Raw genomic sequence first — 23,326 nt, 5'->3', positions numbered from 1 at the left:
ACATCCTCATTATATTCTGAATTACTGCTACTATTGCCTCTTCAACATTGACTTGATTGTGGGAAACCATTTTGGCAACAGAACATCAGCATCGATATTCAATTCATATTAAGCTAACAGAGAAAGTGTGACAGTTGTATTCTCACTAGACGATGTGAAGTGTTTGGACGTGGTTTATGGGTATTTCACAAACTTTGTTGTAGTTTTAGAGATTCTGTTGAATTTTTTCTTCTTCTTGTGGTATTCATGGTTTTATGTGATCTGATATAAGGATTCTTTTATTAAATATTGATTGAGAGGTTTTTTTTTAAATAAGAGGAAGGAACAAGAAGAGGGGGAGAAGAAGACAATGAAACAGACAGTGATGCGTAGAAGTGAAGATGAAGGTAAACCTAATTTCAAAACTAACAGAGACAAGAACAACACTCCCACATTACACACAGAGGTGTCCCTCCACCCCAGAGTCCAGCCCCCCTTTCTGACGTCACCAGCGCAGAGATACAAAACAAGCTTTTTCACAGTTCAGCTCCTCACTCGGCTCTCATTGACGCACCCGCTCACACACTCTTCAAACTCACACTCAGACCTTCCTTCAGCTGAGCCTCAAACCTGCTCAGCTGCTGTGGGTGGGAGTACAATCAAAGCACAGCGTCTGACCACGCAAACTCCTGTCTCCTTCTGACCGAGCCATGCTCCTCCATCTGTAGGACGGGAGCGCTTCACACTGTGCAAAGCTTCCGACAGGGGCAATAGAGAGAAGCTCCCCGACCCGGACCCCATCCCAAATAGAGCAGCAGATGTGACTGAGAAGGAGAGGCGGAGAGAGAAACACAATCTGCCCCCCTACCCCGTCCCGTCTTCAAGAACAATACCCTGCCTTCAGCTGGAGAGGGTCAGCTTTTGTCCTTCTCCCCGGGCTGCAGCTCAACTGAAGAGCAGACAGACGCGCTGACACGTTGACCCGCTGCAGCGAAGAGGAGAGGACGCGGCAAAGCTGCACTCCACTTGCTTTGATTCAGTACTTGGACAGTTCCCGAGCAACAACTGGAGAGAGCGTGTGAGCGTGTTTTCAGCAGACTGTGGAGCGTCTGGCTCATGAGGGACTAAAGATCACATCTCACTTGCAGATTAAAAAAGACACACACACAAAAAACAAAAAACCCTGAGATGCAGACACCATGTTCACTCAAGCTCGACCTCAGTGGTCCTTCTCCGACCCTGGGATCGGAGGGAAGCACCGCCACCTGCAGCTTCCTGCAGCTGGGAGAGAAGCAGCTCTTTGAGAAGTTTTGGAAAGGGACTTTCAAGGCTGTGGCCACACCGAGACCGGAGAGCGTTATTGTGGCGAGCATCACCGCCCGCCGCAGGGTGACCGGGTAAGTTCTCTGAAATGTTCTCACATGTTGCTAAGCTTTGGTAGTTTAGAAAGAAACTCGAGCAGAAAATAGCTGTTATGTCTTCAAGGACATCTCGGTGTTTAATATACACATCATGAAAATGATCGTATTACATATTCAAGCTGAACGTATGCTACATCTCACTGGAGAGGTCGAGATTTTTTGAATTTTAAATGCATTTCTTCTTTTGTATTGTTTTAATCTTTGTTAGTTTTCACACTAAAATGAATACAACTCACCATAAACCTGTTTGTTGACATTTGAAGTAAATGTAACAGTTGTCATGAATTATGGATAAACAATATGTTCCAAATATCATCTTTGCTTTATGAATCTGCATAAAAGTACTATTTGGAGCACAATAGTTTTTTGCCCAGTCGATTTGGCCAAAGATTGTAAGTTGTAAGTACATGTAATATATTTTCCCAGGTGCATGGAGTGTCTTCATGCGCTCTGACATATGATAGTGAAGTGTACAGAGAGAGTTGGATCAAGGTGTCAGAGGTCTGACGAAATGTGGATTCATCACTTCGCCCTCATATGATTTCCTAATGCTGTACAAACACATTAGGTACTTTGAAAAACCCTGGGAATTAAAGCCCTTTATCTGTGTTGAATGACTTAAATTGTGCTTTCAGTAAAGACTTTTTAAGCCTAAATAAATAAAAAGGGGTTTTATTGCGATGTGATCTCAGTTTGATTCGATTGAAGTGGTCAGTATGACACGATGAAAGCATTTTAAGTTCTGTCCATTCACATGAAGAAAACTAACCAGTTTTTTTAAACTGGCAGTATTATGTAAAATCAACTTTTTTGAGCTTCACATCATGTTATAATTGTATTCCCTTGTCAAAAACATACCTGGAGTGTTCTTTCATGTTCTTTCATGCATGTTTGAGAAATCCTTTTGTCTCCCGTGGCAACAGTTCAGCTGTGCAAAACGCCTGGGTGGACCTACCGCCACCTTCAAAACTCCTCAAAACCACAAGCTTCCAAGCGTCCGCCTCGTAAAGCATCCCTCCCCTGTGACTCCTTCACTTTGCTCCTCCAGACTAGCTAGCAGCATTTAGCAAACATCTTCATCCTGGCGAAATCTCAGTGAAATGCTGATAACGCTGTTAAACGGTTCATAGAGGAATGGTGCTGTGATGACTTCCTGAATGCACTTACAAAATTTCTTTTAAGTCATATTTGATCTACACAGCATTTTCATAATAACTGGAGGTAAAATAGTTAATTGATTGTGACTAGAAAACATATTTGAAACTTGAACAAGTCTAGGTTTTAGTATCGTACGCAGCAGGCGTCGTCTTAGTTTTCCTCTGTAACCCGTGTTGGCACACATCCCAAACACATATCTGTGGCGTTTAAAGGTCATGTGACAGCATCGTCCTGCCTCTAATGTCAGATCCGTTCCTCCTCTCCTCTCCTCTGTGTCACGGCTCTGCCTGAGTCTCTGTTGAAGCAGCAACCCGTCACGTGTGAGCCGTGACACTTTCTGTCCAAAGGTTAGCTGTAGTGCAGCGGCCGTTTCAGGTGGAACGAGGACAAACATGTCAAACTCTTTTTCTGATCATCCTCTTTTTTCATGTCCACATAAAACTGTTCACCTGTTTTGTCAGAAGCTGTTCTGCTGCCTCTATGTTTACCTGATTTCTCATCTCTGACAGCTGTTTCTCTCTGCGCTTCAGCGGTCTCTCCATGTGCCAGCGCATAAAAAGAGATTCTACTCATAAATATTTGAAATGAGCGTTAGAATATTTGAACAGGCTTACTTATATGTACATACACATCTAGTAAATGCCTGCCTGGTTGACCTTTAAATGGTTTTGACACTCTCTATCAACTTCCCCTTACGTGAAATTAGCTATGTTGATGAGGATTACAATGGCCCATTTCATCTGACATCGGCGCAGGCAGTGGAAAGGCACAGTGAACCAAATAATGGGTCTTTAATAGCTTCTGTTACCGCAGGAGCATACGGCTGCACATGGCTTGGTTTGAAAAGATTTTATTAGCTTTTTGGATTAGAGTTAAAAATACTTTTTATTCCTCGAATGCGACTGAACATGTCAGGCCTCCAATCAGACCGAATAGATGAACGTCTTTGACTCCAGTCTGGAACAAATTTAAGCCCATTTTAGGAAATTTGCAAAAAAAAAAAAAAAACAAACAAAAAAAAAACAAAACAAACAAAACAGAAAGAAAGAAAGCAAAGTAAAGTGGCTCGCTAGCATGAACTGAGCAGCCTTTTCTCAAATAGCCTGAGGTTCTGGAGCTTTGCCATACTGTCTCTTCAAGTTCAGCCTCTCTTGGAAGAAATCTCTCCTCCAGTCGCTTCGCCCCACCACTGTTTCTGTCCGGGTGACAGTGACGATGATGGCAGCGTGGCAGGCAAGAGCAAACATCCCCAGAGAGCACATTAAATGTTGCTAACTTGCCTGGACAGCTCGTAAAAGACAAGACGAGTGTCCCTGTGGTCCAACATTTGTCTCAGGGAAGGAGAGGCAGAGGGACCTCTGGGTGATGCAGATCGTAAATAATGACTAAAAAGTAAAAACAACCCACAGAGAGTATGGAGACAGGGCATTCGGCCTCCCTCCCCTGCTGCACTGTTGATTTTTTGCGCAGGCAGAGAGAGCGACTTGGGAATGCTTAGACAATCAGAATGCATGGCCTTAGGCTCGCTCCTCTGCCTCCTTCTTTCCAAGAGGAAGCATTATTATTCACTGTGGAGAACTGAGGGGTGACGAGCAAATGCACTGAAAGCGAGAGGGCATTATGTACAACAAGCAGAGACGGAAAGAAAAGAGAAGGAGACAGAGAAAGAAGCCACAGGGAGACGCTTCATGTTCAATCAGCATGAGTTCTTTTCTCCCCGCGCTGTCCTCACCTCTCCTTTCCGCTCCGCTCCTTTTCTCTGCTCCTGAAATGAAATGCTGGAGGGACCCGATGGCCACACTGGACTAATTAGAGTTTGCTGTCGTCCCCCGTGCCCCCCCGCCCCCTGCCTCTTCCCTTGGAGTCCCACAGAGAAGAGGAGGAGTTTGGTGGGTTTGTGCAGCAGGTTGGGTCTTGCCGTCCTTCATGGGGACTTCTCTCACTCAGATTACTGGAGCTCGGGTGCAAATGTCAGCGAGTGCGTTTGTGTGCAGCCGTCCACGTCTGCTGTGTCTGAGACGTTTTCCAGCAATTGAGCGGGTTTTAAATGAGGGCTTTCAGCGTGGATGTATGGTGAGAGCGTGCGGCTGCTCCGGTGGTGGGGCTTCGTCCAACTCTGTGGCAGATGGCAGCCATGAGTGTCTGCAAAAGGAAGCGGTGGGTGTGTGTGTGTGTGTGTGTGTGTGTGTGTGTGTGCGTTTGTGCAATGTTGGAGGGGGGTATTCAGGCCTCTTACCTCAGCAGATGCTACTTTAATGAGGAAGAGGGGGAGAAGTGGTTGGAGGGGCTTGTCGAATGACAGCACCAGAGGGAGGATTCGGCAGGCCGGACGGAATAGCAGGAACACTTCTGAGTGGAGAGCAAAGCAATCCAGCTGCAGCCTCAGCATTGACTACAAGTTCTGAATACGACTGAACAATTAATCATCTGCTGAGATATGCAGCTATGATATGAAGTATATCTATATTTTGTTTTAACCTTATTTTTTATATATGTTTGGATTAACAGGTCAACATCAGCCTTTTTAAATGAATTTGCATCTTAGGTAAAAACATGTAAAAATCATTTTGCCTGTTCAGTGCATGTTTCTGCCACCATACCTCAGCTCCCGCTTCTTGCTCACATGCTACTTAACTGATGGTTAATCTCTTATCCTTATCAAAACTGCATTGTTTGCCGACGAAACTCAAAGTCTTTTGACATTTGCAGCATCGATGCTGAAAGGCACAATACAAGCAAATGCAGACAAACTGACAAACAGAGCGGGGACAAATGAGTACAAGGAATGGAGTCTGAAAACATGAAGCAGAGCCAGTCAGAGCTCCTCCAGAGATGAGGCATCTCTGCCTTTCTTGATCTCCCAGTGAGAATGATAAACATGATTTAGTGGCGGATGAGGGGTCTGTCTACCGTTACTCTCCTCTCTGCTTGTTTTTCCTCCTCTCTTCACTTCTGCCCAACATGTCTCCTTCTATGTATTTCTCCCGGTTTCGTTTCACTGCGTGTTAACTGGCCCTTCCCGTGTCTATGTCGTATTACTCTGGGTAATACGGACAATGACTGACTGCTGGAGCATTCCCACTGAAGAGCGGGAGATGATGCCAACTCCCCGGGAAGCGATTGCACTTGACAAAGTGGATTCATATGTCATACTGATTTCCCCATCCACTAGAATCCCACCACTGTTGTTGGCTTAACACCCGATGCAGCACTCATGGTTATTTTATGACACTTCTCATTCTGTATATGAGGAAATAAAACAAATTCCTAACTGGTAGAGCGCATCAATGATGTGAAAAAAATGAAATGGATAACAGTTTTATTTTAATAGAAAAAAATTTTAAAGTAATTTTGCAGACTGGCAACAAATGTCCACTAACAGAGTAAATTGAGAAATACAAATGATCCCTCCTTGGTTTTGGATAGCAGATGGACATTGAGAAAAATTGTGCAAAATGTACAAACAGAAATAATAATAATAAAAAAAGGTTCATTTTTCTATGTCTTTGCCTTGTGATGGATTAGCAAAGTGTCCAAAGTGCATCCACACCCCAACTTGGCAAGGATAAATAGGTATTGAAGTTCAGTGTGTGTGTGTGTGTGTGTGTGTCTGTGTGTGTGTAAAATATTCAGTGTGCTATTGCATAAGAACAGAAAAAGTCACTTTTTTGTCTTTTATCTTTTGTACTCATTGATTGATTAACCTTCTCAGATTAAAAGTTCAATGATATATACATAATGTATGAGTCACTATAAGTGACTCATCTTTCTGTCAGTGACACTTAACAAAAATAAATACATTTGGTAATTCTAACTGATCTAAAACAAGAGATATTTCCTCTGATTTATCTTCAGGCAGTGAGAAAAAATGTCTTTTTATTTGGTGTATATGTACTCATGATTTCATCTGTATGCCGTTAGCTGAAGAAACAAAAGATGGAAACTCGTGACTGCCTGTCATTTTGACACATCCAGTTAGACTTGCTTTCATGTAGACCGTGGTGACAGCTACCTGCAGAGGAAAATCAGTCAGAATAAACCCAAAGTTAGCAATGACAAGTCCTGCCACCCAGCACATTTCGTCTGGCCAATTAAGCCATTTCACAAGCGGTAAAGCAAAACCACACAATTTTGCTTGACTTTACTTTTAAGTGCTCTGCAAGAGTACAGTGTGTTCACTTTGTCATTAACAAACCCTTTAACTGGCAGAGAGAGCTGCAGCACATTAATGACAAAGACATTTACTGGCTCAGAGTGACTGTAATACATCACTGGAAGGGAGTTTGAATGAGATATTGATGAACGCCAACAACTCAACGATTACTTGAAAAAGTTATCTTTCTGGCTGTTGAAGCTCACGTTGACATTTCCAGATTTCAATCTAATCTTCTGAAAGTTGCTGGCTGGGAGAAATGAGTTTGGCTTTGCTGACACACCGATTGATTTTGACAGGCGTTACGTTGCTGCAGCGCTAACTTCGAAGACGTTTCTCTGCTGTTTTAGCAAAATGAGTCCGATGCTTGTGATTAAAAGCAATGAGCCCGTTGGAATGGAGAGCTTTAAAATCCCTTTGAGTTGCATTTTGCCAATCTTTCTCTTTTTGTTTTCATCTGCAGAATGTAGGGCAATCCTGTTTGTTTGGGTTTTAGAATTGGAGACTGGAATTGCTCTGAATCTAGTGGTTAATCGTCTGTCTTTCAGTTTGTAACCTTTGCAAAGAACGATGTGTTACAAGTAAAGATTTAGCAAATACACAACTACTTAGATGTGTAGATCTTTTGTAAAACACATCAACATTTATTTTAGGGATATTTCAAATCGGTACATTAGCATAGTGACACATATTATGGGAGGGAATTGGAATTTAGTGTGATTATTCATCCAGAAAATCAAAGCAGAGCGCTGAGTTTAAACGCTTCCCTTCAAACATCAGCTCAAAGCTGCTGTGAAATTCTCCCTGAAGGAGCACATATTTCCCTTTCTATGGTTCACTTCAGCATGTGAGGAAAACTGAACGACTCGCAGCCTTCCACCTGCGGCCGGTGGCACGTCCATCATCCTGAAGAGTACATCTTCATTTGGGATGTTTTGTGTAGTCGGAGAGTATTTTCTTTCTGAAGGGATTCTAATAGATCAGTGACAGTTTTAATGTATAATGAACTTTTAATCAATCGATGGCATAGTCCCATAAAATCTGACGCAGTCAGAAGCAATGTCCAGTCCAGTTGACGGTGTTGGTTCTCAGTCATATTCAATAAATTAGAAAATATTTTCTGATGAGGCTCATTTGTAATATATTAAAAGTAACTTTTGAAAATAACAACCCTTAAGCTGGTATTAAGCATACTTTTCATTAGTCACCAATTTTTAATTGGTCTGTGGTATTATTATAACTTAAATGTAATGTTTTCATTAACAGTAAGCCTGAAATCATAATAAAGTTAGTCTACATCATGTAATAATTAGTTAATGTAATGTGTGAAATAAATTGACTTTTAATAATAAGTTAATTAATGGTTCTGAGTGCTTTGTACCAGTGTCCTGTGGGGAAAGTAGTTTGTATCAATCAGTCTAATGTTGGTGCACACGGCAGGTTTTTTTTAAAATCTGCAGTATGGAAGGTTTTGTGATTTTTGCATTTTTTTTGTCTGTAAGAACTCCAGGTGTTTGCAATAACAGATTTATGTGTTTGTAATATTGCAGCTTTATGGATCTGCACCTGCTGCACTCACTTTGAGCTAAAATGTGGTGTGTTGACATTTGAAAAGACTTGAGGCATTTACCTCCATTAACATAGTAAATGAAGTTGATGGATTGCAACATGTGTTTTCAATGCAGACTGCAAAAAATATCTACAACCAGCTGCGGTAAAGAGGAGGATTCTGAACATTTCTGCAGTGTAAAGAACAGTTTAATCTGTGAACTCTTTAGTTCCTTGGTTAATATAACTGAAATTCTAAAGACGTTGTTTTGAATTTTTACAGAAACCAACAGTAATACTTCATTTTAAAAACATGTAAAGGTTGTTTTGTGAAAATGCCAGACAAATGTTGGCTCAGAATAAAATGAATCGATATATTTCAACTGCATCCAGACCTATAAAAGGTTATATTTATGTCTATTCTTATGCATTGCAGCGAAATCAAATCCCAACAGATTAAACAAATTGGCTTCAATTATTTTTGTGTACCTTCTTACATACAATAAAGTACAAAATGCACTTTATAAGAAATACTGAAGTTTCATTTAGCTGACATTGGTATAGATAAAATAGCTACATTTTTTCATGGATCTGAAAAAATGTAGCTATTTTTAGTGGTATTTAGTAGAATTGTAGTCTTAAGTAGAAAATGGTTGCAGTAATGGTATGAAAATGAGAGAAAGCAAAAAGGGAAGAAAGCTAAAAAACAAACAAAAAAAGACAGGATGCTGTGTAGCCAAGATTATTACATTTTTTACTTGATGTCACATTCCTGTCCAAAAATATGAATCGTCTGAGGTTTTGCCAAATGCAACAAAATCATACTCTGTGTAGGTATATAGGTTCAAATCCATGACTGGGAAGAGAGAAAACCTGTTGACTGGTGTTCAAATTAAATCTCACAGACATGCAGACATGACCAATTCTTGATGCTTTTATTTATAGTGGGTCTAAAGGAGGAAGGCTCACTGATTACAACCTATTTGATGTTCACAAAGCAAAGATTTCCGAGATAAAAATAAAGCGTGAGGCGGCTTTCAGTTTAACTGCTTGTCATTTTTGCCTCCAGCATTGAGACAGCAAGAGAAACAACAACAAATGTAAATTGGATATGTGTAAAAAAAAATTGTGCCCTTTCACTGAAAAAGATTTTTTTCCTTCCTTTCTGTTCAGGATGAAGTGATTTTATGACTTTCAATTTAAAATAAATATAGCTCAGTATAATATAGTTCAGGACTCTGTGTGCTTTTCTCTTCTCAATGTTCTCACTATGTGAATCATGACAATTAAGTCCCTTTTTATGTGTTAAAGTGTTGTGATAAGACCACTTGCTTTACCACTATTGTAAACCATGTTTTGCTGCTAATTTGAGTTTAAGCCCTTAAATCCTTCACCCAGAATGCTGATAGTAAAATGCTGCACCGCTACTTATCCATTGTTAACTACAGGATCTAAATATAATAAAAGTACTTCTGTTAAAAGTAGCCCAAATAATAAACATTCACTACGTGTGTAATTTGTCAACTTCCTTTCTCTTTATCTGATTTAATCAGTAATTTTAGGCTCAACTTTTCGATCTTTATAGAACCATGACAAACCTAAACATAGATCATTTAAATCTTTTACAATTAAAAATTCTGACTCACGTTAAATACATTTTAACTTCAACATATAATGTATTGTGTGCATTGAAAAACCTGCATTTTGAATATGTAGAATGTTTTATTCTTAGTTCAGGCTTGGCTTTGGGATTTGTTTAAATGATTGAAGGACAGAAACTATGCACTATGTGTTGGCAATAAGAACTTAGAGTTAGATGAAAACCTCAGTAAAGCCTTGATTCTCTATTAATTCAATGATAGATTTTCTTATTGGTTTGTTAGTTGTTTTTGTTGTTTTTGTTGTTTTTCTTGCTGCTATCTTTAAGATTCAATATATCTGCCCAGGATTAGTCCTTACCTAACCAGGTGAGTGTTTTGCTTTATAATTATAAAATGTCTGTGATGAATATCATGTTAGATGCATTATAAAAACACATTCCTGGGATGTGAAATAGTACATTTTTCTCATTTAGCATGCAATAAAAATCAAAGCATTAACTTTAAGCTTTCTTCTTCTTTCAGCCATGTTTGTCTTTTTCTTCAGTTTATTTTCTTTTTTAACCAAGTTGGCTTCTTTCTAACTGGACCCCTAGAGCAGTCGTAGTATTCATTATTAAAATGGAAACTTATCAAAGTCAACTCCTCATCACTTAAATTAAATCATTTCAAGGCTGAGTGACTCTCACGTCTCGGCCTCCTCCTCCATTTTTCATTTTCGCTTCTTGGCCGTCCTCATTTCGGGAAGACGATCTGCCATTCATTTAAAATTGCCACCATTTGCATAACTGATGCCAGGGTGAGGGGACGCACTGTAGATTCCCCAAATTCAATCGTCGACGGTGGCACAGGAATTTATTGGCCCGATGCTTTAGTTTCATTTTTCTGTGCTTCTTTCTCACCTTTGCTGTCAACGCTTCTTCTTCAGAGGTGAATGTCTGGTGAAAAACAGTTTTGCATTATTTTGAATTTTCTGTTATCATTGGATCAGAAGAGTTGGTTGAATTAGAGTCTTTACTCTTTTCAGCTGCACGTCATGCTGACTGCAAAATGAAGATAGTTGATGAGAAATAACAGTTTCTGCTGTTTGTAGGACAAGAACAACATCTCCCACCTGGTTTCATTGCTTGTGAAAAATGTTTTGGTGTTGTGGAGAGACACACAGAGTCAGACTGAGGGGCAAATATCGGAGTGAATCATTAGTTTCGAAGCTCCAGACAAGAGATGTTCGCTAGTAATTTTTTTCAAGTCAAGTTTACATATTCTGAAACCTGACAGATGATGTCTAGTCTGCTGAAAGTTAAAAATTTAATTCGTCATTTTTAGGTCTAATTCATATGACCATTAAGAAAGTACAACTGAACATGTCTCATAGTTTTTATTAACTGCTTTGAGGTATTTTAAATGAATAAAATGCAAGGTTTGGCATTCTAAAATTAGAAATTTCTAAAAGTATCAAACAGGAAGTGCTTTTATTTTGATGAATGGCCAGTGCCTTTGTAATGATGTAGTGAACGCTTGTTAGCGCTGGTGTTTAAACTGATAAATGAGGTTTAAACTCTCCACTACATTATCATCCACATTATTCCTACAGCCAATGAGGCTTTGAGAGAATTATGCATGTGACTTTCAGAGCAGCAGTTTTACATCTAAGAAAGATGTAAAACTGTTACAGTTAGCGATGGAAATACTGGCATGGCACAGACCAATGAATTACTACAAATTATAAAACAGAAGTATGTCACCTGAACCTAAAACTATACCAGATCTGCTTCAGCATTGGTTGAAGCACAATTTGGTGTACTGATTTTCCTCTTTGGGATCTTTTTGACTAAATGAAAAACAAACGTTTTTGTGTGGTTGCTTCAAGTTTAGACGTTCGCTCATGTGTCGCTAACCTATTAAAAGTCCACTGATCACAGCAATAAAATTATAATGCCAGTAGAAGGTGTAGTAGAAGCAATTAAAACATCCTAAAGAGACCAAATGAATCATAATAGCATGAGCACATTAGGAAATGACTGCAGTTTTTTGTGCATTTTGAATCTACCAATGATCTGTTTTGAAAAAGCTGACCTATAGAACCAGAGAACCCAAAATTAGAAACCGGTCATAGCTTATTAACACTGGTGTATTACACACTATTTTTTTCTACTTTGCCAGTTTGCCAGAGTACAAATTGGACCACAAAAGACAAGTAATGAGTCAGGAATCGAGATAATGAGCTTCCTTAATGACAGAAAGCTAAGTGGAAGTGAAGAAGTTGGACTAGCTTGGAGAGTTACAGTCACTGTTTTTGGATTACATAACTCTGAGGAGAAAATGTCAACATAGAAACAATACAAAGCTTTTGAAATAATAAAAACTGGATTAGACTTGCTGTCAAATAAATCTCTCTCTTTTGTCAAAGAAATCTGTAACACAATCAAAACATATCGAGTCAAAGATGCTGCTGGGGTCAGGACTGTGGTTTAGGATTTGCTTGTAACTTAAAAATGCAAAGGGTAGAGACAACTTCCAAAACCCTGTTCATCATGTGGCACGTTCCAGGGTGACTGTTATTCCTGATGACATTCCTGTAGCCGGAGCATTCCAAATAAAACTTATAAGGACAAAAAGAGATGACAGGTTTGTCACTGCTTCCCGACTACAAGGGCATGCTGAGGGCATGGGGACACAGGAGGGTGTAAAATCAGAATCTGCTTTGCAGCTAAAGTGGATATACTTTGTTTTTCACAAAATACTTCAGCATTTTGATTTTGTTGAGTACATAATGACACGTAGCATCATGTCAGTGGTTTTCTATCCCGTCCCTTTAGTGTTTCTGATGCGTCTCCGCTCCGACACACCTGATTCTTATGATTGTATTACTTTCTCAGCATGCCATCAAGTGCTGCAGAAACCTTTCTGTCTTCTATTTGTCTGTGTGAGTCAGCAGTGAAAAACCTAAAGCATGGAAAACTGTGGGTCATGTGGACTGAGAAACTCTGCTTTGGATGATATGTTCTCACTGCATAACTCCAAGACCTTATAAGTATCATATAATTTGACAATATGTCTTAACAAGTAAAACTTCAAACTTGATTTAGGCTGTACTTTATTTTTAGATGACTGCACTGAACACTTCAGGAGATTTGGAAACTCTAGAGCTCATAAGTGATTTTATAGATCAAATTTAACAAATGCATTGCTTATTATTGCGCCAGTTTGCTCTGATTTTTTCAAAGTTAAACATTAATACCTCTATGACGTTATTTATATTCAGCCAAAGGTGCACTTCACATTAATTAGAAAATATTAGCACTTACACTGATTGTTGCTTCAGTGTTGAGAGAATATCACGGCTTTCTTTACCTGGAGATCTACATTTAGAGATAGAAAGATGATGATGGAGGCTTATGGAGATTTTTTTTTAGTTTTCAACTTGATGTTGGTTTTTTTTTCACTTTGAGACTTTTTGAAGGGAGTTTTATTTTGCAGAGGAAATCTGCCTTGTATTCATGGAGTGTAAAAAGTCATAGGAAGCCAAAATAAATCCCTTCTGATAGTCTGAGATTTTCTCTGTCATGCAAAGTTCAAACTTTAATCCATGCGATGATTCTGACAAGTTTTGAGACCTTTATAGCAACAGAATATTGTTTTTTAAAGGATGTTTTATTATTAATAATAATGATATTATTATTGTTTTTGTTGTTTCTTTCAAAATTTCACAATTTAAATAAGCATTTTCAAAGAACCACGCGATAAAATCATAAATTAAAATCTCCACTTTTTACAGATTTATTTCCTCTTGTAGCATGAATTAGTCTTTGGTCAGTCCTTGACTGTAAAGCATAAAAAAGTAAAAAAAAACTATACCATCCTCAGAAGGACTGCCTCATAAAGATACGACGGACGCAGAGTTTCTTCTCTAATTAAAAGTATCTCACAGGGATCGGAGTGATCTGAGGATATTCTAATTATAAGAAACATAATTGATGTCTCTGGTATATGAGCTAATTTCAGTGGCTTTCCATCACGATTGATAGAAGCGGGGGGACATTGAGTTTTGCTTTGATAAAAGTATCGGTTATCTCTCTGCTCCTGATTCATTTTGAAAACACGAAAGCCTCTCAGATAGCCACATAATTAAACATCTATTTTGGGGCATTCAATTTAAACTTGCGTTTGGTTGTGCCCTTGTAGAGGATCTAAAATTGCTTTGTCTCAGCGCTCTCTTTGACTGTGACGACCGTTTAAGGAAATCTAGTCACAGTGGAACAGCAGATCTCTCTGAAATGAGCGACTCAGGATTAATGATTTGCCTTTGATCTGGCCTGGCCGATGGAGGAGTACCTTTTGTCCTCGAATAAATGACTTCCTCATACGGCGGAAGATTTATGAATTATTAAGACTATGCAAGAAGTTTGACTGACTGATATGACTTCTTTAACACTTTCTGAAGAATTCAAAGGCTTAAAATATAAAAAATTCTGAACACTGGATAAAAAAATCATGAGGTTTTCTAAAGAACATCCGCCTAGTTTGGTCGTCTTCTACCATAACCCTTATCTGTACTTGGATTCATTTTCAGAGTTTGTACTCCAAAACAGCTCTCACTTATCATAGTTTACTTACATTTATCGTACATATGATATGAATATTACATAAATCTTTGTATTTAAATGCAATTCGATTGTTCTTTTTAATTTGGAGGAACAATTTAGCAAGTTCAATAAATGATAAAAATGAGAATTAGCTGCACAAGCTTGACTTTAATACATATTTTCTTGAACTCATAAAGGCTGAATAAAGTAAACATGCAAGATCAAATATATACATAAAGAAACTTAATGCTTGGTCGTTTAGTCATTTTGGAGTTTAATTTATTTATTCTAGTTTGGTCATTATGTATTCTCTTAGTGTATTTCTTTGATTAGATGAGTCTTGTTTCTGTTTTACTTCAGTTGAATTATTCTTAGTGTTTCTAGTTATGTTTATTTCTTGTTCCTAGTTATTCTAGTTTAATTGTGTTTCTTAAACCTAGTTATTCTTTAGTGTTAGACTTATTTCCTGTTCCCCGGTGTCCTCTCTCCTTCCCCCTGTACCAATTTCTCTCTCCCTCTCCTCTCTCTGCCTCCTGCTCTCCCCTCACACCATCAAGCGCTGCAGAAACAGTCTCCATCTTTTGTTCAGCGTTCAACCTCCCCAGTATTTAAGCACCTTATCCTCAGTCACTCCTTGCCAGTTCCTCTCATCTACTCTTGTAATTCTTCCTCTATGCTCCCTGCCGTCCTTCCACTCCCTGGATGTATGCTTGTGTTCCTTTTTGGCTTCTTTGGTTTTTCTGTAAATTTGATCTTACACAAAAACTCCATTTGATCCTTCCGCCTGCTGCATTTGAGCCATCTCTACAAACATTCACCATGACACTTACACCAACAAGACATTTACCTAAATGCTAGTGGGGTTACATAAAATGTTTGGATATGTTGCATATATTTAAGGTTGAAACTAAAAATGCATTCAAATTAAACATGTGCACCAAGTTCCTGTGCATTTGTATAGTGGCTCACCATTTTCCTCAGGAAAAAAAGGGTTCAAATGCATCAATAAAAGTGCAAAATAACTAACATTTAAACCCAGGATGAATGTCCAACTTTCTGGCTGGCACTGTGTATTATGAAGCCTCATTGTTTTGTTTAAATAGGTGAGAGAGGTTGCTTTAACTTTTAGATATTTTAAAGTCTATCCGACTTTCTTTCTCTAAGAAAGTCGGATAGACTTTCTTAGAGAAAACCGTTAAGAGCTTCAGGTGATTGACATATTTACTCCTTCTTCAGCAAAGTCCTCCACCACATGCCTCTCTCTCTGTGACTGCCCTCAGTGACTCCTCATCCTGTCAAGAATGGGCTGAGAGAGGCTGGAGATTAGGGGCTTATACTGTATTGGAAAAGACGAATAATCTCACAGACGCCCTATCTTTTTTCATAAACTCTGAGGCGAGAAGACCGTCCACCTGCCTGACAGACCGACTTACTCATTGATAAAACGCCACCAAGGTTAAAGTACATCAGATTGGAAGAGCTGACTTTAAATAACAGTTTAGGAGCATACCACTTTCCAACACCTCGGGTCATTATTGTGGATAACTGCAATAACTGGGAGCTCTAATCCTGGCCTGAAGCTTTCTGTCTTCCAACGCCACATGACTGATTTTACTTATAGATGTGAGATGGTTTTGAAATGCTCTTTTTTATTTCTTTAAAAATTCCTCACAGTGTATCCAGTACAACTCACTGAAATCACAATCAGAGGTATGCTGCTGCAGTCTTAGTTTAATACCAGGTAGAGCTGGGTGACATGGACGAAATAAGTAAAGGAGTCAATACTGGGTCAGTTTTGAGCTCTTATGTAGCCAGTTTGTATTTCCGCAGGTCCGACTGCCTTAGGTTACGGCTGGGGATAAAATGAGTTTGTATCCCTGTAACAATGAGGTTTAAATAAGCTTTCTCTTTGATATTTTGTGTTTGCTTTCAAAATCAAAAACTAAACCAAAACTGAGGAGTGGTGTGAATAATTTTTAAAGTTAAATTGTTGGACAAAAATGCTGCTTTGATCAGTAAAACATTGCTCTGATAGCACTCAGTCTTTCTGATTTCAGTGTCTGAAATGTCCCACTTCGCATCCCTTACAGAACTGGATGTGATGTGAAGGGAAATAAGACATGCAAACGCTAGTAAATGTAGTTAGAAACAGGTCCAGCGTGTTTGTAGGAAAACCTGGAATTTTGTACAACTTTACACAAAAACAGACAAACATAACAGCATAGGACACAAACAAAACAACTTGTTTTAGCAGCCAGATCACAAAAGACTGATCATTTCTGTGTGGCTCAGTCCAGCAAGTACTCCATGTGATGCATTGACTAGACTGATGGTCCTACAAGCACATTTTTGAGTTACCTGTTGAGGACCAGTTAAAGAGGAAAAGTCTTATCAGAGGAGGTCAGGCCACCTTACATCAAATAGGAAGCCCTTTCTGTCTTTTATGTTCTGCTCCTTAAAAAATGAGTTAGAAATAGACTCGCCTTCTTCCAGACGTTGTTTTCTCCAGTTCACCGGAGAGGACAAAGTGGACTTCTACCTCTTAGTCACTTACACCTTTACAACAAACCCTTTTTAAGTTATGCCTTTCTCAGAAAATGCGCTTATAAGATTTATTTGATGGAAAATAAATATGGGTTTACTTCTATACCCACAGCATGGCTGCCCGGTTCACTCTTGGAAGGGCTTTTGTTTGCCAGGAAGGTGTCAAAAATGTGCCGTTAGGATGCTGGCAACTTTTGAAACAGATGACAGGCTTTGCATGCGTTGCCATATACATGCCGTGAGAGATTATATTTGAACACTCCTTATTTCCCAGTTGCCCTGGAAACGAAGTGTCACATGCAATTCATAATATATGGCTTGTTTACCTGTGGTGTATGGCACTGATTCCTTTAATATAGTGCTTAAAATAGTTTAAAATTTAGCATGCTCAGTAAGCCCCCCCTATTACATGTCCAGAAACGCTTGGGATTTGTCTGCACATAGAACCAGAGGCAAAGCAAGAACTTACTGTGAACTGCACAAGCAGCTGGGAAATAATACCTGACATAGATGTCTTATTACAGAGACTTCCTGATTTTTGACGTACTTCTAGTGCGTTATATATTCTGATATATGTATTTTTAAAACTAAAAAGGCAAGATGTTTTGAATAAATCATAAGTCTTAGCCAGAGCTGACACATTGCTGTACATGAACTTGTGTTTCTGCAGCAATATGTCAGCTGTGCAGCAGGTTAACTCAGTGTAATAGGTGGTTGGGCTGGTAATAAAAAATGTGTGACACACCTGAATGGACGCAACAAGAGATACAAGGATTTCTTACTAACACAAAGCTCAAAAAAGCAGATTTTTTTAAAATGTCTCTCTTTCAGCTATTCCTGCCAATTACGTTTAGCCTCTGTTAGAACATAGATGCTGCTAAATTCGTACTTTAGACAAAAGTTGATGCAATTTTTGTTTCACTATTTAGCTGACCAGCGCCCCCTTTGGTTATTGTTCCATTTGGCCATTTGTATTGTAACTCCTTAAAACTATATTTTTGATCATGGCCACCAAGATGACACTCAGGTTTTTACGATGAAATACTTTTTTACATTATTTTTGCCAGGTGAAAATAATATTTGGGTCTAAATGCAACATTTTAATAAAGTTCTTACTGTTTTCTTGGAACCCTTCCATACTTGTTGTGGACGACATTGATCTTTATGTCTGTCTCCTTAATAATCTATGAATTTATCTTGTATGACACACCACTGACAGAAAAAAACACATTTGAATCAAATTAACTATTTTTTTGTGTTGTTTTTGTGCCATCTGTTAAATATAACACCCAGAGAATGACATTGCTACATAAAACACAACTTTGACCTTTTGGGGATTTTCTTTCTTTAATTAAAATACAATTGTTCTGCTTTCAGAACAAAATAATGTGAAGACAAAGCCTCCCTGCTGTTTAAATATTTATTTCACTGTCTGACATGCGTAGAGTTACTTATTACTAATGGGTCCAACATATTTACATCTAATAAAAACTATTTTAGACACATACAGTAGCAGAAATTGTTATCATCACAGGTTTCATAAAAGCAGTGACAATAAAGACAAATGCTTACTGTAGCTGAATTAAAACAATGTCAGATACACATGAGGGAGTCAGTTTGTCAGTTTTTATTTACCCTCATTGTTCCTTCCAGAGGAACAGAGGTTGTAAAGTTAAATTGATCCCCCCAGGACCCTGACAGCCTTTGCCTTCCCACACATTACAGATAATGGAATAATTCACTTGCCCTTGAGCCCCCTTGCCGCGCATCCATACAGAACTTCTCATTGGGCTGCCAGCAAATTGAATGAACCTGCTTTCCATAAAAAGGTAATGGACTCCTTCAGATGGCCCTCTAAATAACTGGGATGAAAGGGGAGGTGATATGAACCAATTTATTATCTGACTTTGAAGAAGGTGCGCATGGAGGGTAAGGTCACTCTCTCATTGATCACCCGTTTCCCTCCATAGGGAAATGATTATTTTGCACCAACAAGGACTCAGGTCACCTCCAGTCATGCAGGATTTTTTATTTTTTTACATTCAGACCTCTTCAGTTTAAATCTTTCAGAGTAGGCAGAATTAAAATTAAAGCACTTACTTTTCTTCCCCTCAAAAATCTGTGAAAAACTAAAAGGTGCAAAAAGCACACGGGTAAAATCTTTTACCTGAATAACTTCACGCCTTCTCCTTTTTACCCTGGAGGGAACAAGTTTCTATTCGGTCAATTGTGATGAACGGTGGGGCTTTTTTTATGTCATGGCAACCTGCACTGAACATATTCTGCATGGTGCCACACAGTTAAAATAATGATGCTGGGCTGCAACACAAATCTCCCTGATAATTGAGAGGGGAGGCAGATGATAAAGTGTCCATCTGGCGCACATTTCTGTTTACTGCCAGCTTGAAGCTGAGAAAAATAGGAATGTTTTACAAAAAGGGATAAATGCAAATAAAATTATATGACGGTAAAACATAAATTTAAAGATAGATTTACTTTACTTAAAGATTTACTTAAAGATAGATTTACTGTGCTTACTTTCTGTAAGCACAGAAAGTCAATTTAGGTAAAAAGTCGATTACTTTCATAACTGCCAGATTTACAAATAATGAATTCAACACTTGTCATTTTAGTCTACCTTCTATCAACTCACACAACACATTTAATCTTCTGATACAAGACAGGTAAGCAAGTCAGAGATCGAGACCCTCTACCACCTCCCAAGTGCTGATTGGTCAAAAGCAACCAATCAGAGCCAGGCAGAAGGTCTGAGTGCTGTCAATCATGCTGGTGTATTCAAAGCTAAATATGGAGAAACACCTTTGTGTTTCAGGGAAACTGCTTATCTGCCATCGTTCTACCTCGTCCGAGCATTCATAGCAAACTTTGATGTGGTGAACCAGCTGTAGCGTAGCAGACAGATGGCAAGAACGATGCTATAACCCTTCTGTTGTCCTCCTGCAACATTTTTATTTTTAAGTTAGATGCTGCTAAACTAAAAACTTGTGCATGATGTGTCTTAAAAGTGTCTTAAGCTGATGTTTAAAGGAATCACCCGATTCAGCCTCACAGAGAGACAGAGACAGGGCGCTCCACAGGAGGTAATGATGTATATCTGTATATCTGACCCAGGTAATAAACATATGCTCCATATGTTCCTTTAAGCATAATAACATCTATTGATCATATTATAGACAGACAGCCAAGACACAGTTGGTCAAATATAAACAAACAAATGCAATTCCTATCCTAAAAAAAACAATTCAATCAATAAAAGCAACCCAGTGACATAGACAGATTTAAATCCAATTACATAAATTTTAATCCAATAATGCGGGATATATCTCTACGAAAATCTACGTTTCTGCTGTTTTTAGCCAGATGGAGTGAACCAAGTAAAGATTTGTCTAGATATAGTTAAACGTTTGATGGTACGTTGCCGGTTTATTTTGTACAAGCTAAAAGCCTGTCTTAAGATCACATGAAGCATCAAGGCAGCCAGCAGCTCCCACACTGATTAGCATCAAGGGGGAGAAGTGGGCTGAGGCACAGAAAGTCAGCGGGGGTCTTGATTGCTCTCTCCTGCTGCCGCATTCTTCTTTTTTTAAGGTGATTATGTTAGATGTGAATGCTTGGTTGTGATGTTTAAAATTGATGTATCAATGTACCAACTCCTCCAGATATGTTTTTCATGAACAAATCCATACATCCACAGTTGTGTGGAGTGGGTGGAATGAAAATACATGTTCCAAATTTTACTGTCGACATTCTTTCTGCGTGTAAATCGTACACAAAGCGTGGCAATTTGATGTATCGACTAATGTGTGTTAGTACCATACATGCACTGAGATGGAGAGAAAACATTTGCGAGCAAAAACTCAGAACAAGATGGAGAAATAAAAATTAGTGTGAGGCCATGCCATCCAGCGCAATTTGGAGAGGATGTGGGAGGAGGTCCTGACTCTGCAGGCAGCGAGCAACGCTCTGGAACCCAACACGGAAACTCAGCTCCTCGGACTGAATTCAAATAGACGGTGAAAGCAACCCAAAAACAAAGTCGAACAAGCCCGGAGGCCTGATTCAAGCAAATGAGGAGAGGGGGGGATTCAGCCGGTTGGCTAGCGGTGCACAGAGTCACATTTTTAGTATCAAAATGGAGGTGGATGTGCTGGATCTCTGCTGAATACTGAGCTTCCATCTGCCAGTGAAGCACACCTGATAGGTGGCAAGCAGAGAACAGAGAGGAGAACAGAAGGAGGAATCACAGGGATCTGTCACCTGTTCATGTCTTTTGTGCCAGAACAAGTACAGAAATGCAGAAAGCACAGTGTGAACTTTACAGATGATTACAAAAAACGATTACCTAGAAATTGCTCTGTTGTGTTTTGCAAATCCACCAGAATAAAAAAAGTGTTTGAGGGCCAATTCTAACTTTTCCATAAAATCAATTCTTTCAATTTCTCTTATTTTGCTGAGAGATATTTAAATAATTTAAATAAGCTAATGTGTATTACTGCTTATAAAACATAGTTGAGAGAATATATTAAGTTTACAAGTTGCACTGTAAAGATTTCTTAGAAAAAGATAAACAGTGCTCTACACTTGATCTGCCTTTTATTTATTCTGTTACATTTCCCTTCTTAATTTGGGCCATGATTTTGTGGACCTTTAAGTTTACAATAAGATACAATTTATGAGCTTTACCTTTCAGAACTCGTCAGGAAACTAAACAGTGACTGCCATCAAAGTTTTTGGAAAGTATCCGCTTGACTCCAAAAGGAACTTGGCAAGTTTTGAAAGTAACCTTTAAGTCACAGGAAAGCACCTGGTTCCAGAAAAGGACTTAAGAAAAGCCTAATAAATTTTGAAAAGCTCCATCAACATTTCAAAGAAAGGAATATATTAGTTCCTAGAAGGTTTCAGAAAACAGAAAATGAATTTGAGAAAAATACACAAAACGTTTGTAAACGTACACGGGACGTTTCAGGATATTCAAGCTGTGGGAGAGTTATCTCTAGCTTCTAGGAAAGAATGTCATGTTGTGCTAACCCAGCTTTGAAAAAGCAAAATGCAGACCTTTTTTATTTTCTGAATTTCTAATTGTATTTTCTGGTGCTGAATTGTCTGGTTGGCAGAAATCAGGATGGCTGACTGTGATACCAATGCTAAGAAGAAGCTTAATGCAAATCAGGACAGCATTAAAAATGGTAATAAATTAACTAATCTGTGTGAAAAAGTGCTCTGCATCTGGACAGTTGTTTTGTTTTTATCATTTTATTACTTTTTTCACTTTATAAAAGTGAGATTCTGAAAGTAGAGAAGCCATCAGATTTTTAATTTATTTTTATTTAGGACGCATGCAGGTGGTATTTTATTTATAAGTGTGTTCATTAAAATGATCTCACAGAGCATCTGACAACCCTCGTTAAAGTGCCGTGTGCCTTTCCAGCATGGATGACATCATCAAAGTTGAACTGAAAAGTTAGTGAAATTGTAATTTTCACTTTAAATGGAGGAAGCTTTAAGTTTTGCTGCCGATCCCCAGATCTGTAAAGCTTCACAAAGCAAAACCTAAATAATCCATTTGCGTTCACTTCACTCTTTCTACTATGTGAACAGATCTTGAGAAATGTAAAGATCTGTTGTGAATAATTTAAATGAAAAACCAAAGCGATTCGCAGCTTCAAAAGCAAAGAGACAATTTGGAAGTCAAAACAAATTTGAAGAGTTTCATCTTCCTCTTACAGTTGTTAATTGCCAGAACTCATGTGAAAGTTTCCTCTCTTCCACTCCAGCAGCGACGTGCAGATTGTCCCATTCGGCTCCATGCTTGTCTGCAAACCCGACACATTTATTGACACAAATTAAGGTGAAGCCCTGGCAGCTCATTAAGCCAGAGGAGGGAGAATGAAATGGCGAAGCAATGGGTCCCAATCTGTTTGCCCGTCGAGGTCCTTGCATTCAGACAGGTGTGCAGAGAAACCATTTAGTTTATTCCAGAAATTATTCCCTCAGAGCAACTACATGGAAATGTGATGGGGGATAATTGGAGGCTGGAGTTAGAAACAGCGGCTCAGGAGGTCCTTAATGCACAGAGATGTGGCTGCTGGTCTGTCAAAGCAGATTTTAAATTAGCTTCAGTGTCATGGAAAAAGTTATTTACAGTTTATTTTGCAGTTGCTGGAAAATATTGCTTGTTTAATTGGCTGATTAAGTCACATCCAGATGGCAGTTTTATATCCTGTCTGTACTCCCAATTAATTGGGAGAGGTGTGCTGCAAAAGTTGATACTATTTGTTTAGTTTCTAGGAAAAAACAAAAACTCCTGTCCTAATTTCA

General features: G+C 38.7%; 1 protein-coding gene across 1 annotated transcript in view; it reads left to right on the top strand.

The window, feature by feature from the left end:
• The first annotated feature begins 1,160 nt into the window (after positions 1–1,160).
• srrm4 (serine/arginine repetitive matrix 4) overlaps positions 1,161–23,326 on the top strand; it is a 54,091-nt gene continuing 31,925 nt past the window's right edge. Inside the window, exon 1 of the mRNA XM_014999663.2 lies at positions 1,161–1,376. Coding sequence (XP_014855149.2) covers positions 1,168–1,376 — 209 coding nt within the window. The 5' untranslated portion in view covers positions 1,161–1,167. The remainder of the gene's footprint in view (positions 1,377–23,326) is intronic.

The sequence above is a fragment of the Poecilia mexicana genome, unplaced genomic scaffold (assembly GCF_051168715.1).
Source record: "Poecilia mexicana isolate PSO_F unplaced genomic scaffold, ASM5116871v1 scaffold_9, whole genome shotgun sequence".
In the NCBI taxonomy this organism is placed as follows: Eukaryota; Metazoa; Chordata; class Actinopteri; order Cyprinodontiformes; family Poeciliidae; genus Poecilia; species Poecilia mexicana.
The sequence above is the reverse complement of the archived record's forward strand: the minus strand, read 5'-3'. Positions and strand labels throughout refer to the sequence as shown.